Source organism: Neofelis nebulosa, chromosome 4 (genome assembly GCF_028018385.1).
Source record: "Neofelis nebulosa isolate mNeoNeb1 chromosome 4, mNeoNeb1.pri, whole genome shotgun sequence".
Taxonomy (NCBI): Eukaryota; Metazoa; Chordata; class Mammalia; order Carnivora; family Felidae; genus Neofelis; species Neofelis nebulosa.
In genome coordinates, this window is record NC_080785.1 from 73,912,378 (window position 1) to 73,928,506 (window position 16,129).

The 16,129-nt window shown below is 41.9% G+C and overlaps 1 protein-coding gene across 3 annotated transcripts in view; it reads left to right on the forward strand.

The window, feature by feature from the left end:
- The first annotated feature begins 1,038 nt into the window (after window positions 1–1,038).
- Window positions 1,039–16,129, forward strand: part of LOC131509415 (protein lifeguard 1-like) — a 31,889-nt gene continuing 16,798 nt past the window's right edge. For 2 of the 3 annotated variants that reach the window (XM_058725112.1, XM_058725114.1), the window contains exons 1-3: window positions 1,039–1,144; window positions 1,271–1,409; window positions 4,616–4,884. In XM_058725112.1, the coding sequence (XP_058581095.1) occupies window positions 1,408–1,409; window positions 4,616–4,884 (271 nt within the window). In that variant the 5' untranslated portion in view covers window positions 1,039–1,144; window positions 1,271–1,407. The remainder of the gene's footprint in view (window positions 1,145–1,270; window positions 1,410–4,615; window positions 4,885–16,129) is intronic. The other variant, XM_058725113.1, reaches the window with a different exon arrangement.

Here is a 16,129-nt window from a genome sequence, read left to right on the forward strand (position 1 = left end):
GGTGTGTGTGTGTGTGTGTGTGTGTGTGTGTGTGTGTGTGAGAGAGAGAGAGAGAGAGAGAGAGAGAGCTTTGAAGAGAGAAATAAATACTTCCTAAGGTCTTAAAGTTAACACTAAGGGAAAGGAATAAAGCTTAATTCCCCAGGGAATTCTCAGTGTTGACAGTCTAATTTGCATGGTTCATTAATTTAAAGTCTTAAAATTAAAAAAAAAAGAGAGCAGATGCATAAAATATATCACAGGTTGGTTTCAAAGAGAATGCTATTCATCCCAGTGAATACGGGCAGCGTGGAACTCCTTGACCACTCATACCTTTGTCCTTTACATCTCAGGTGCAGAGCACCTGAGTTCCCACTTACTTACCTGTCAAAGGAGGATAATAAGAGCATATACTTCACAGGGTCAATGTGAGCATTCAGTGAGTGAGTGCATGTGAGACTGTAAACGACTTCTGCATCTGATAAGTGCCCAATTTATTAATGTTGATTCTGAGGCCAATAAGAAAGGAGGGGAGGAGGAGGAGAAAGAGGAAGAGGAGGAGGAGGGGGAAGCATTTCTTTTGACCAGATTGGTCAAGGCATTAGTTCTACTCCCCCCTGACATGTAACCTTGGGAAAACGTAGTTAACTCAAGTTGTCAACTGACGACAAACTAGGGAGAGAGATTGTGGACGAGACAGAGATGGTGCAGGAGAGGAGAGCCTAGGCAGATACTCTTGCTGACCTTTCTCTTTGTCATCCTCAGGAGAGGCGTCCTGATGTCCACATTCCCCCACAGACACACCTTCCGTGTCATAACCTAATACAGTTGTACATGTGTCCCATGGCTCCCACCCCCGCGCCTGGAAGCCTTGGACCAAGGTTTTAGGACTCTCCTTCACCTGTAGTTGGTTTTGGAGGTTCAGGGGTAGGGCCTCATTGAGACTCAGGACACAGCACATCAGCCATGACCCTTTAACCACTGTGAGTCTAAGCATAGACTTGACTCAGAGCCCCGCTCCTAGGCAGCAGGGACTCTGTCCCACCCCAGGTTCCAACTGCCACTCCCCTAACTGTCACTCAGAACTTCCCTTCTCAGCCTCAGGGTCTGCCTGTCCTTTGGATGACCTCTGGTTTAGGAGACAAGAAAGCTTTCTGAGGACCAGGTGAATGCCTTGTTCTAAGATTAAGGCAGGGCTGACTGTAGTTTCAGGAGAAGAGCTCAGCTGCCTTTGATCTTTGTTGGTTTGTTTTTGTTTTCAAGTGCTTTGAAACTCTTGCTGCCTCCCCAGCTTCTTATTTGCAGGACTGCCTGGGAGGAAACCAGCTCGGGTATTGAAGCAGCTTTCAGCGCTTGTGGGAGGACCGTTTTCCTCAGAGGAGCTCCAGACTTTATCAACACAGAGAAGTCTTTCTTTTTCTCTTCAAAATGTAAATATCTTTTTTTATATAAACAATAAATGCTCATTATAAAAATTCATACAACTCAGAGTGTATTCCCCAACTCTGCTGTTAGAGATAAACATACTAACAGTTTGTAGCATATGTCTTCAGTCTCTGGAAATTGTGTGTGTGTGTGGTGTACATAATTCAAAAGTGTATCGTAGTGAGCTTATGGCATGAATCCATGTATATCTACCTTTTCTTTGCCAAAATCAACCTAACCATTCCTTAATGGCTGATATTTAGTCTGTTTTAAAATTTGGGGCAGTAACAGTGAATAAGGTAATGAGCTCTCTTATACCTGTATCATTGCCTGTTCAGATATTTTTACGGGATAACCTCCTGAAAATGTAATTGTTGGGCATTTTGAATCTGATGCTGCCAAATTACTACAAGAAAAAGGTTTACACAGCTGCCAACTCCCTGAGGTTATCTCAGGGCTGACTTTGCCACTGGGCACAATAGGCACGTTGCCTGGGGCCCACTGTCTTTTAGGGGTCATGAAAAAATTTTAATTTCTTTTAAAATCAGAAAAAAAATGAATAAATAGTATACAATTAATCCAGCCTGGATTGTACTTTTTTTACACTAGTGCATTCATAAAATGTATATTTTAATATTTTTTTGTGTGGAGGGGGATCCCCAAAGGCAAATGCACGTAGGACCCCCACAAGTCGTAATGTGGCCCTGGGTTATCCATTTTTTCTATACCCTTGCGACTCTGAGATTTATCTTTTTAGTTTTCACCGGTCTTTTATGCAAAAAACAAAAACCACAATTGTTTTTACTTGAAGACAGTTCACAGTTGTTTTTACTTGCACTTCTTTGGTTATTTGTGAGGGATTATCTCCTAAGTTCATTGACCATGTAACTTTCCTTTATGAATTTCCTATTTATATTCTTTTCTCATCTTTCTGTTGAATTGCTCATCTTTTCCTTGTTAGAAACTTCTTTTCACAGTAAGCATTGCAAACTTTATTTTCACAATTTTGCATTTCAGACTTATTGGTATCTTTTTATAATGATATTTTAAGTGTTTTTGTACCCCAGATTTAGCAAGCCTTTCTTTTATGGTATCATTGTTCCAAAGGCCTACGAAGATTTTTTTGATATTTTCTTATAGAATATCTATGGCTATTAGATATTCTATATTTTATGAGATATTATAATACCTTTAATTCATCTGGAATACATTTTTGTAAAAGATGTGAAATGGTTCTTAACTTTGTTTTCCATGCATAGCTAATTGTTCCAACACCATGGGACAATAATTTCAAACTCCACCTTCATCACATTTTAAATTCTCATATATACATGGGTCTATTTCTTAAATGTCTTCCATTCCATCAATCCATTTAGCTAGCACCACACTTTTAATTCTATAGCTTCATGATATTTTGGTGTTTGATAAGGTAAATCGCTACTCCCCACCTCCCCATAATCCTTCTTTCAATTTTTTTGATTATTCTCATATGTTTACTCTTTCTGATGAACTCTAGAGTTAACGTTTTCAAGTACTAAAAAAAAAAAAAAATCCCAATGAATTTTGTAAAATTTAGAGATTAATTTGAAGAGAAGGACATCTTTACAAAATAGAATCTGTCTCTCCAAGAGTATGGTGTTCTGTTCAGACCTTCTGTTTATGCCATTCCCAGTTGGTCTATGGTTTGCCCAATCCCTGGCCCTCTCAACAATCTCCTCAGACTTTGTGGGGCAGAAGGCCAGCAGCAAGGGCTTGTCTGAGTCTTTATGTCCTCCTGAGGTTAATGGTGGGGGGCCTTTATTTGCCACTTTTGGTTCATTTAGTTCTGGTTTTCTAAGAACTGTGTTCTGCTCTAAAGCACTGTGGCAGAGCCACCGTAATCTCTTATCTGGATTTCTGGTCTCTTTGCTTCTGTTTTTGCTTATTCTGGCTCTTTCTCCACACTGTGCCTAGTGCAACCTTTCTAGTCAGATCCCCATGGTGCCCTGCTAGAGAAGCTGCAGTAATTCCTCATTGTATTAGTTGTCTATGGCTGCTGTAACAAATTACTATAAACATGATGCCTTAAAACAATACGTATTTTCATCTTACAGTCCTGCAAATCAGAAGTCCAAAATCAGTCTCATTGGGCTAAAACCAAAGTGTCAGCATTCCTTTCTGGAGATGCTAGGGGAGAATAAATGTATTCCTTATCTTTTCCAACTTCCAGAGACCTCCTGCATTCCTTGGCTCTTGGCCCCTCCCTCCATCTTCCAAGACAGCAACTCTATTACTCTGACCTCTGCTCCTGTGGGCACATCTCCTTCTGTGACTCTGATCCTCCAGCCTCCCTCTTATAGGTATAATTCTAAGGATGCTTGTGATTCAGCTGGGTCCTCCAGATAACCCTGGATCACATCCCTACATCAGAATCCTTAACTTACATCTGCAATGTTCTCTTTGCTATGGGAGGTAGCATTTGCCAGTCCCAGAGATTAGGATGTGCACCTCTTTGGGGGTGGGGACATTTATTCTGCCTACCGCAGTCATTACCTTCAGGATGAATTTGGCTTGCCAGCCCCTCATTGACCTGCCCTAACTAGTCCTCTGTCTAACCTCATTCTGCTCTGGAACCTGACCTCTCTGCTGCTTCCAGTTCTGGTCCAGGCTGATTCCCCTGCCTTTCCCCACCTCTTACTCCTACTCATCTTCCAACTTTGGCTTAAACTTCACTTTCTCTGGAAGCTTTTGACAACCTCTTCTACTTCCTGCATATTCCTCCAGATTTCATTAGGGGTTCTCATATCATCCATTCTTCCTGACCCTGCTTATTTTGCCTTTTATATATGTGTTTTTTAATATGAAGTTTATTGTCAAATTTTGCCTTTTATATTGTTTGGTTATCTTCTCTTCCAAAATATAAGCACTTTGAGGGCAGAGCTGACGAGGACAGCTGCACACTTGGCACATAAGAGGGAGATTATTAAGTCTTTGCTGAATGAATTTATAAACATTAATTTTATAATAGAATGCAAGTTATTTTACTCTATAGACCTCATCTTAAAAGTATTCATCATTCATCCAATAAATATTTGTTAAGTACTGACTTGGTAAGTACTGAGCTAAGGCAGTTAAAATTAAGAAAAAAAAAATTCCTTGAATGGTATGAGGATGCTAAGATTGTAGTGGGTTCATGAGCACAAGGACTTAAATCATGATTTTCGTCCTTCAGGAAAATGGACTTGGAGGTCAGTGAACCAGTAGACTTTAGTTCTGGAGATCATCAGCGTCTGGTTCGGAAAGCAGTAGATAGTAACGTCCAGACCAAGTCTAGTGCCTCCACAAGTTCACCTTCATCTGAGCCACAAAGAAATCATGGAGAACCACATGCAAAGACTAGAGAGCCCATGGATAGCTATGTGGTACAGATTTCAGAGGATACCACCCCAGAGTTCAGCAATACTTTAAGCCATCCGTTCTCAGATTCATCAATCCGCAGAGGTAAGAATAAAGAAATTAACTTTTTGGAACAGAAAAGCAAGTGTTCTCTTAAAATGTTTCCAGAGTGGACTGTTAGAAGACTTAACTTTGCCTTTACTTTTTCCCAGTCATACTTTACCATGAAGCATGATGTAGGGCCATGATGTAGATGGCCCCAGACTGGTCCAAGGCATTCAGAAGTTCATCACAAACATATTATGGGGAATAACTTGTGGTTCCCTTAGGATATATGAATTACTCATTGATTGTGGAATGTTGTCACCTACGTACAACGTGATGCCATGATCCCGTCTTAAGTTTTAAAGCATACTAATTCAGTGCCCTAGACATTAATTTTGTATAGGAAATACATTCAGCTGTGAGCAACAGGAACCTAAAACACTATGGCTTAAATAAATATTTCTTTTCTCTTTCATGAAATGGGAAATTTGAAGGTAGGCAGTTGAAGGCAAATGCTGCAGGTCCCCAATGATCACTTTGTCACACTTAGACCTTCTTAGGGCCTAGACAACTTAAAGGTGGACTGTGAACTTTGAATCCCATTGCCGACTCCCTGTGGCCCTCACCCCCCATCTTGTGGCTGGAAAGATGCCTTTTGGAGCTCTGGCCTTCCAGATAGGGAAAGGCAAGGGCAAAGAAAGGCCATGGCTGGTCTGCTGCCTTGACAACCGCAAGAGATGCCATTCATGGGTCTCAGATGTCCTGAGAGTCAGCCAAATCTGACCTCTATTGAGAGGCTTTCCCAGAAACCACACCCACGAATTTCCAATCTCCTGTCATTGACCCTACCAGGATCATGTGGCCACCTCCACGTGTAGGTCTTCAGTTGGGCCCATTGCCATCTTTAACAAGATTTGGGGTGGATAGTGATGGAGCCAGGGAGAATGGATGTCACTAAGCAACTAGTCACCTCTGCCACAGATACCAATCTTTCATCACCAGGTGTTGTGCAAGAGGAATATTTTTGCATTTGGTCTTTACAACAACCCTGTGAATGAAGTAGTTGTAGTGTTATTTAACAGATGAGGGAATCAGGTTTAAGGGGTTATATTGAAAACATATGTAAAGCCTCCTCACCACTGTTAGAGTTAATTATTTGCCTCTCCTGGAGGGCAGAGGCTGGGACCTTTCCCACTTAAAAAAAAAATTATATGGTATATTGACAGCACTATGGAAACAAAGGAAAAATATAGCAGGGTAATGGATTAAAAGTTATGGTAGGGGTGTCTGGGAGGCTCAGTAGGTTGAGCGTCCAATTTTGGTTCAGGCCATTATCTCATGGTTCGTGGGTCAAGCCCCGCTTAGGGCTCTGTGCTGACAGCTCAGAGTCTGAAGCCTGCTTCAGATTCTGTGTCTCACTCTCTGTCTGCCCCTTCCCTGCTCATGCTTTGTGTCTCTCACTCTCAAAAATAAATAAACATTAAAAAAAAAAAAAAAGTTATGGGGCTGGGGGGCTATAATTTTTTAAAGCAGCTTTATACAATTTATCTATCATAAATTCACTCCTTTTAAGTGTACAATTCAATGATTTTTAGCATATTTACAGTTGTGCAACCACAAAAAGAAACCCATATCCATTAGCAGTCAGTCACCCCTCATCCCATCCTCCCCCTGGCCTCTGACAAACCACTAACCTACTTTCTGTCTCTATGAATTTTTGTGTTCTGGATATTTCATATAAATGGGATCCTACAGTATGTGATCTTCTGTGATTGCCTTGTGCTTAGCATAATGTGTTCAGGGTTCACCCATGTTGTAGTACATGTCAGTACTTCCTTCTCTATGATCATATAGTAGTCTATGGCTTGGATAGAACACATTGTGGTTATTTTGTAGCAGGATTCTCACACAGAGAGTCCTGACCCTGAGGCTTTTCTTTCTAGGAAGCAACTTTATTCCTGCCAGCACCACTCAGTTGTGTTCTAACCCAAAGAAATGAGCCCTGAACGCCACGTGGAGTAGTTTTTTTAATGTATTTTTCACTTCTTTGTCTCCCATATATGGTAAAACACAAACATGCAGTCTGATTAAGTGGTCTCATGTTACAAGGTCCTGAGGAATGTTGTCAGGTAAGCGAAGAGCAAGGTTGCCTTGAGGATTTTATTTTTTTCTTTCCTTAGGGAGGGGACCCTACCACATTCCCCCCTTTGATGCTCAGACCCCTCTATTTAGGGTCAAAGAGCATCATCTTGGTTTAGAGGTTTATATAGGCTGTCCTTCCACATATCTAGTATATAGTCCACCTGGGGCCCACCACTTGATAGCTGCGTTGATGTTGTCCCAGGCCTCTCAGAGATGAGAGAAGTTAGACAAGGAGTGGGGATCTGGCTCAAGGTGATCTGGGTCCCCCACCATTGGGTTTTTCAGGCAGTTGAGTTAGAAAATGTTTGGCCTAGGCATGTTAAGTTTTTAACAGAGATGACGATGAGCTTTTTTCACACTAAGCAAGACAGTTTTTTTTCAATAATTGACCTTTTGAGAAGCCAAACCCTGATAGTAGGACTGGGGTATTTTGTTTTACTATAAGTTTGTGGGTATCTAACTTTTTTAGTCTTTTATGGCCTTTGTTTCGCCATGTTGGTACCAACGAAGTATCCTATCCACAAAAGGAAGGTGAGTGTTAACAGAAACCTCTTCTCACATTTTTAGCTGGCCGGAGTGGCCTCAGCCCATCCTATAGCAAAGAGTAGAGCAAGAATCATAATAGTGAGAAGCAAGGTGTGACAGTGCATCACAGTAAGGAAACATATAGAAAATAAGGAAAGTCTTTTGTTTCACTGGACTGTTGATTCCTCAGGCTTTTGCCCTGGGTAGATTAGTCAGCTTGTGGAGTGACTAAAGCGGGGCTGCAGTCTCCTGGAGCCTCTGGAGTTGCAGACCGCTTCTTCCATATGGTGAGCTTGCACAGCATTGATAGATCAGGAATGCACTCCCAGTTTCGAGATTCCAGCTTCACTCTGCTGTAGTGAATCCAGGGACCCACTTCAGTGATGTGTACTGCAGTAGGGGTGAACAAAATGACCGTGAATGTGCCCCTCTAGAGGGGTTTTAGGGGTTGGACATTTCATTCCTTTATCCATGTTGCATCTCCTGGTTAAAAGGGGTGAGTGTGTGTGGTCAGATTCACATGTAATCGCTCCCTGACCCAGTGGTCTAAGGTGGTTAAGGTAAAGCCAAGGCCCACATCTGTTGTCTTAGGGTTAGATTGTCTGTCTCATTTAGATCCCCCTGCCTTATGCCCTTGATAATGGGGGGAGGGCACCTATACAGGATTTTATAAAGGGAGAACCCCATCTGCTTCTTTAGCCTCCCACGGCAGCCGCAGTCTGCCTCCCTGGATGGCCCTTATATTTCCCTCCCTAATGTAACCCTTTCCCTATTTATTTCTCCCCTCGAATAGGGCCTGTAACTGCTGTTAGGGAACAGGGGCGATAACTGTTCTGGCTTCTCCAAGCTGGTAAGGGATGGTGTAGGGGTATAGCAGTTAGAGTCTACCCATGGGTCCGTCAAGTGGCCCACAGTATGGTTTTACAGGAAGGCTGGCAGGCATGAGGTAGCATAAACATTAGCAGATACCAAGAGAAAAACACAAAGTAAAGATTATACTGACCAATAAGATGGCATCTTAATGTCCACAGTTCCAAATCTGTCAAATAATCTAGGAGAGACCCTGACTTTGTAAACAATATATGTCAGGGAATCCCTCATAACCCAAGTGATGGAGAAGCAGGAGCAGTAAGTAATCAATGGTGGCTCTATTTCCAAGACTTTGGCCCTAACTGAATTAAAAAAAATTTTTTTTAAGCATCTAATGCTTGTAAGGTGTTACTTAGAGTTTTGCTGAGTATACGCAGTTTGTTTTATTTTGAGTTGTAAAACTTTTTCAAGAGCCAGGAGTTCTACTAGAGAAAGAGTCAAGGCAGCCATTTACCTTATTAATTTGTAAATTTTCAGGTAAGCCATACCTGGGTATTATTTTATAAAGCAGAGTTTTTATTACTTTTTGTCCCTTTTCTATCTTGTAGGGGAAAGCCTTTACCCAACTAGTAAAAGTATTAACCCCCACAAACAGATACTGGAATTTTTTTTTTTTTTTTTTTTTTTTTTACTTTGGCATCTGAGTGAGACCTTATTGTTAGTCTTTCCTGGATAGTCTCCAGTTCCTTGATTGTCTGGGAGAGCAAGTTTGTGGTTGAAAGGATTGTTTTTAAGACATACTTTACAGCCTGAAACTACATGCAGAATTCTCCTTGACAAGTTTTTTCGAGTAAACATCCTTTGGGCCATTTGATAAGTTTTGTCCCTCCCTAAATGAAAGGCCTGGTGCTGTATTTTAATAATCTTTTGCTCTGTGAGCATGGTAACAGTAATTGCTCTGCTCTGTTTATAACCATTCCAAGGACTGGAGACAGTGTCTAGAAGTCAGACCCCAGTTTATTTCGCGGGGGTGGGGGGGGTGGGGGTGGGGGGGGTGCAGAGAGTAGGTGGGATTGAGTCTCCTTTAATAATTCATATAGGAGCCAACTATTTTCCCGAATTCTGTTATCTATAGCCTACAATATCCACTAATTTTCAAAAGCTCACATAATTGTTTATCTGTTTGTAGTTAGTAGCACCATAGTCTCTAATTTACTTATAATGTCTCTTTCTAGCTATGGAGTAAGGCTCTCTGGCATTATGAGGAAAGAATGAGAAGAAATTAGATTTCCCCATCTACATCCCAGGGGCTGAGAGAAAATTTAGTTAGAAGTTTTCCAGAGGTCACGTTTGGGTAGTTGGCCTGGAGTGGAAAGGAGGACAGAAAAGGTAGCTCTGGTGTTAAGAAAGAAATCAACCAGTTTTTCCTTCTATATTTAGAGTTACCCAAGGCTCTGGGTTTCTGATAGACAGTTGGTTTAGGGGAGCCAGTGTGAAGAGCCCCAGGCCCTGGTTAGTCCCTTCCAGGGACATTGGTTATTTGAGCCCTCACAGATAGAGGTCCCGAGGGCATTCAGATCTCCCTCCAGTGATTGTTTCTATATAAGGGGCATGGATTATGGGGTTTTCATTTTGGTTGTCCCCTCTGAGGATGTTCTCATTTTAGTGCTCTGAATGGCCATATAAATGGCACTTGGTGCCAGGACCGCAGGAAGTCCAGTCTGACATAGTACATAAGGCCACAACTAAGGCCTCAGACTTTTTTTTTTTTTTTCTGGCCTCCTTTTCTGTTTTGTTTGTAATATACCCAATTGGCAGCTCATAAGAGCTCCTCCAAGGATCCCTTCAAGGCCAACAGCCAATTTTTGCATTTTCTCTGAATATCTAGGGCTGATTGAGTGACAAATTTATCCTTTAAAATCATCTCAGCTGGGGCGCCTGGGTGGCGCAGTCGGTTAAGCGTCCGACTTCAGCCAGGTCACGATCTCGCGGTCCGTGAGTTCGAGCCCCGCGTCAGGCTCTGGGCCGATGGCTCGGAGCCTGGAGCCTGTTTCCGATTCTGTGTCTCCCTCTCTCTCTGCCCCTCCCCCGTTCATGCTCTGTCTCTCTCTGTCCCAAAAATAAATAAAAATTAAAAAAAAAAAAAAATAAAAAAAAAAAAATAAAATCATCTCAGCCTTAGGGGTGTCAGGGGAGATAGCCATATATTTGATGAGAGCCTCCCTCAACCTCTCCAGGAAGGCCATTGGGCTCCCATTTTGTGTTTGTAAAATAGTGGCTAATTTAGCATAATTTAAAGGCTAGATTTCCTTAAAATTTTTTCTCAAAACATCTATCTCATTAAGAGTCTGATTTAACAAAAGCGTTGTATCCTTCCAGGTCAACTCAAAAAAATATGTAATATTCTGGAAAGGCTTTATATGCTTATCTGATCAGACAATTTACCTACATCTCCTATTATCTGTCTTAAACCTTGTAATGTAAAAGTTTTTTCTTCTGGCATTCTAGCTTCTTGTAAGGGAAACATGCCTGTTACATTACAGGGAGGGCCTGGATAAGGTGGGTAGCAGGGAGCAGAATTGTATTTTTTTAGATAGATAGATAGATAGATAGATAGATAAAGGACCTGAAGAGGAGGAGGTTGAGGTGGAAGACTTCCCTTCCTCCTTCTCTAGGTCTGTTTTGGGTACAGGTAAGGGGCCCTTAATTGTTTCCCCTCCTGATTGCTGGACTTTAGAAAGGGTTGTTATTAAATTAGGATCCACCTTATATTGCTTACATATATCATATATATATGTAAGCATATATATATGTAAGCATGCATATATATACATACATAAGATATTTTCTTAAGGCCCAAAAACAATGAACATAAGGGAATTCTCCCCATTTCCTTTCACATTTGTAAAACATGTCCAATTGTAGGGTTGTATTGTCATTGATAGTTTCCTCTGGTGTCCAGGTTCCCTTTTCCAATTTGTATTGGGGCCAAGCCTTGGTGCAAAAGAAAATGAATCATAATGCATTCCAAAGGAGTAATGGCCTTGGTTGGGGAATTACCCATCTATAGGAAAAAGGAAGAAAGTTGTCCCTTATCTCAATTTCCTATAGCCAGCCAGGAGAAACCTCATCTCCCTGGCCTCTTGTTTTGGCTGGCTATGCGACTGGCAGCCAAAAGCCCTGTCAGGCTTGTGAGGTGCTGGGAGTAGTCATTCTTACCCAAGCTTGACCTTACCTCTGAGAGCTGGCCTGGTCTTTCCAGTTTGTTTTGTTTTGTCTTGTCTTTTTGTTTGTTTGTTTGTTTGTTTGTTTTTACCCCTCTGTTTCCCACCTGTAGGACCTTGGGAGTATGGACTGTGACTAAGCAAGACTTTCCTGGTTGCCATAGGATGTACTAATTTTATTTTGGCCCAACAGTAACTTACATATTGATCATTGGCCATTGAGGGAAGGGGTTAAAGAGCCAAAGTCAAGGTCTATTCCCCTGCCTTTTTCAACAACGCCCACATAAATATGTTTCAGTCATGTGGAAATCCATTTTTTTTTTTAATTTTTTTTTTCAACGTTTTTTATTTATTTTTGGGACAGAGAGAGACAGAGCATGAACGGGGGAGGGGCAGAGAGAGAGGGAGACACAGAATCGGAAACAGGCTCCAGGCTCCGAGCCATCAGCCCAGAGCCTGACGCGGGGCTCGAACTCAGGACCGCGAGATCGTGACCTGGCTGAAGTCGGACGCTTAACCGACTGCGCCACCCAGGCGCCCCCTTTTTTTTTTTTTTTTTTCTTCAACGTTTTTTATTTATTTTTGGGACAGAGAGAGACAGAGCATGAACGGGGGAGGGGCAGAGAGGTGGAAATCCATTTTTGGCATACAGTGGGCTATGTTTAGTAGAATGGCTCTCATGTATCTTAGTAAAAGCCCTTTGTATATTATCCATCCCTCATATGGCAGAGGCATCCATTCCTCTGCTAAATAGGAACAACACAAATATGAAGGATTTGGAGGACTGCATTAAGGGTATTGTCATCATTTTCCCAGCCTTTGGATCAAAGGAGGAAGAATTTTAATCGCAACCCTGTGTACTTTTAAAATCCATTTATTTTAACCTTAGTTCATCCTGACCACACATAAAATTTCTTTTTAAATATTTTCCTTCACGAACATTCTACAATTTTTCCTTGCATTTAGATTCTGTCCCAAGCCATTTCTCTCCAAATAACCAGTCTCATTTAGGACAAAATTACTTTCTTTTACCTTCAACAAAAATATATTTCCATTTCTTATATCTTTGTTTCATATCTACTACTTTCTACATACAGAGTTGCTTTTCTTATTTTTATCAGTTTTAACTACATGTAGCAGAATTTTAACTCTTAGAAACCTTAGTCTTCAGTAAAAACTAAGTAGTAACCAGTTGTGAACTCTGTTACATCAGAATTTTTTTAAATGGCAAACTTATGAATCCATTAAGCACAAAGCATGTTTTTCAACAGTTCCAAATATCCTTTATTTCTGCAACAAGTCAAAAGCACAAACCTACACCTAGTAATTAGTGGTTTAGCCTCTTATCTCATTAGATATCGAATGAATTCAATCTCAATTTAGCATGCATGCAAGCAAAACTTTAACATTTTAGGTGACCAAAGACTTTAAAAGCTATCTTAACAATTACCCATGAAAACTTAAGAGACCGACAAAATTAACCGTCACTTTAAGTCATCCTTTTGTTAACAAATTGAAACAGAGATAACATGAGCTTATTTGACCCTCAGCAAATCAAGGTAGAATAAAAGTTTTTTTAATGTTGATAAACATCATCTATCTCAAACCAACAAACTCAAATTAGCTTAAACACTGAATACATTTTACTTGAGTCCACATAAGACAATTTGTTCCCCTTGGTTAATTTTTACCTGCAACGTTGGTGGGGAAATCTGACATCGGTGGTCTTTGTTACTGGACATCTAGGGTGGGAGGAGGGGCTGATGGTGCCCGAGGCATTGAGGAGCCAGTTGTGCCAGCCGCCCCTCAGGTGGTGCAGAAACAGGAGCGGGGAAGGGAAGGCAGAAGAGACAGGTGCCAGCGGAAGGCAGCTCAGACAGAGGAGCAGACTCCAGGTTTCTTTTGTTTTGTTTGCCACCAGTGGAATGAGACAGTCCATGTCAGTCCTGAGAAGACAGGGAATTCCCCGAAACAAAAGGAGTTTTGGCAGCTGCTTGGGAATATTCCCTCAAGTCCCTGTTCTGAGGTAGAATTACCAGAGACAGTTGGCTCGAATTATAGTCGTTGACCAAGGAAATGAAGGAGACACAAGTCCCCATACACAGTCACGCGGCAACTCCAACCTGCTGCCCAGCACCAACACCTTAGTGTTGCAGCTTTGTTCCTCGTCCCTTGTGGAACTACTAGTGCGCCTCTGGGAGGTGATCAGGCTCCCCTTCTGCCTCTTACGGGCAGGTCTGCCAAAACGAACCTGGGTTCTTAGAAGGCTGATGGGCATCCCTGAGCCGGTTCCTGGGCCTCTTGGGTTCCATGAGCACATACAGGGGTTGTTGCCCCAGTGTGCCAGGAAGGCTGATCTCCTGTGGATCAAGCGGCCTGCTGGCACCAGGTGAGGCTGCCTCTCCCGGCACCCTGAGGTTTGCAGCCCCAGTGGCAAAGGAGGTGGAAATGCACTGTCTGAATCCCGGACGAGCCCCCCAGTAATGTAGCAGGATTCTCGCACAGAGAGTCGTAACACCAAGGCTTTTCTTTCCAGGAAGCAACTTTATTCCTGCTGGCACCGCTCAGTTGGGTTCGTACCCAAAGAACTGAGCCCCAAATGCCACGTGGTGTAGTTTTCTATGTATTTTTTTACTTCGTCTCCCATATATGGTAACACACAAACATGTAGTCTGATTATGTGGTCTCATGTTACAAGGTCCTGAGGGATGTTGTCACCTATGCATATAGTCAGGTTGCCTTGAGGCTTTTTTTTTTTCTTTCCTTAGGGAGGGGACCCTACCACAATTTATCCTGCAGTTGATAGACATTTGGGTTGTTTCTACTTTTTGGTTATTATGAATAATGCTGTGGTCAATATTCATATTTGAGTTTTTGTGTAGAGATACATCTTCATTTCTCTTGGGTTAGATACCTAGGACTTGCTGAGCTATGTGGTAACTCTGTTTAACATTAAGAGGAACTGCCAAACTTTTCCAAAGTGACTGCATCATTTACATTCCAACCAGCAATGTATGAGGGTTCCTATTTCTCCTAAGTCCTTGTCATCATTTCTTATTGTCTATCTTTTTTTAAAAAAAAATATTTATTTTGAGAGAGAGAGAGAGAGAAATCACCAATGGGGGAGGGGCAAAGAGAGAGAGAATCCCAAGCAGGCTTTGTGCTGACAATGCAGAGCCCAACATGAGACTTGAACTCACAGACCGGACTGTGAGATCATGACCTGAGCCGAAATCAAGAGTTGGACACTCAACCAACTGAGCCACCCAGGCCCCCCTCCATCCATTTTAAACTAATAATTAGTTTTTGTGTATGTATGACCTAAGGAAGGATCCAATTCACCCTTTTGTATGTATTCTCCCCCTCTCTTTGCCCCTCCCTCCCTCCCTCCATTTCTCTCTCTCTCTCTCTCTCTCTCTCTCTGTCAAAAATAAAATAAGCATTAAAAAAAGCATTCCCTCCCAGTCTCTGAGACATAGTAGAGGTGAAATAAATGTTGATTACATGAATGTTTTAATGTAGGCAACACAGAACAAAATCGGGCACATATGTTCTGGTGTTTTTATTAAGATAGCTCAGTCCCATTTCTTTGTTGTCACCCTTCCTGTGCATAGAAACCACACAGCAAAACGGCACAGTTGACAGTCCTTTAAGTCATCTTTAAGCAGCACTCTCTGGTTTTTTTTCTCCTTTTAAAATTGAGAGAAAGCTACAAAACAGTTCATTGTCATCCCCAGCACCATATTCAGAGCACTCCAGAAAAACTTGTGCAGTAGGAAGTTAGCAAAAGGAGATGCTGACATGTTCTGTATTGTGCTTGGGAGTGCGGCTGGGAACCCCTTGGTCTTGTAATTCCTTATGTTACCTGATGTCTGCTCGAGTAGAAGGGAAGGGAGTTGCTGAAGGCAGGAAGGTGGGCAAGAAAAGTGGTGGGAAATCTGCAAACTTCAGGGCAGCCCAAGGCCATCTCCAAGGGCTAACCACCCTCACTACCTGCAGCTTTGAGGCCTCTCAGTGCTCCATTCTGCATGCATGGGGGAGCTGGATCCCTAGTAATAGGCTGCAATATTCAGAGACTTTCAGGTCACTTGTGGTCCTAAGGAGGACAGGGTGTGAATCATAAGGAATTAAGTTCCTGGGTTTGTCTTTTAGGTTTTTGGGACTTCTGTGGATAAATCCTCAGATGGCCAATAAAACACCTCTAACCATCCAAATGGAATATTTCCCACAAGTTCTGTAGAGCTGTATTTTTGTGGTTATTCCATTTGCTGACTCTAAACTACTCCTTTTCCAATCCTCAAAAAAAAAAAAAAATCAGAAGAAATATTCTTTTGTTAAGTATCAAAAATAGGTAATTACATTTCTATTAAAATTTTTTTTAATGTTTATTTATTTTTTTTTTTAATTTTTTTTTTTTCAACGTTTTTTAATTTATTTTTGGGACAGAGAGAGACAGAGCATGAACGGGGAGGAGCAGAGAGAGAGGGAGACACAGAATCGGAAACAGGCTCCAGGCTCCGAGCCATCAGCCCAGAGCCTGACGCGGGGCTCGAACTCACAGACTGTGAGATCGTGACCTGGCTGAAGTCGGACGCTTAACCGAC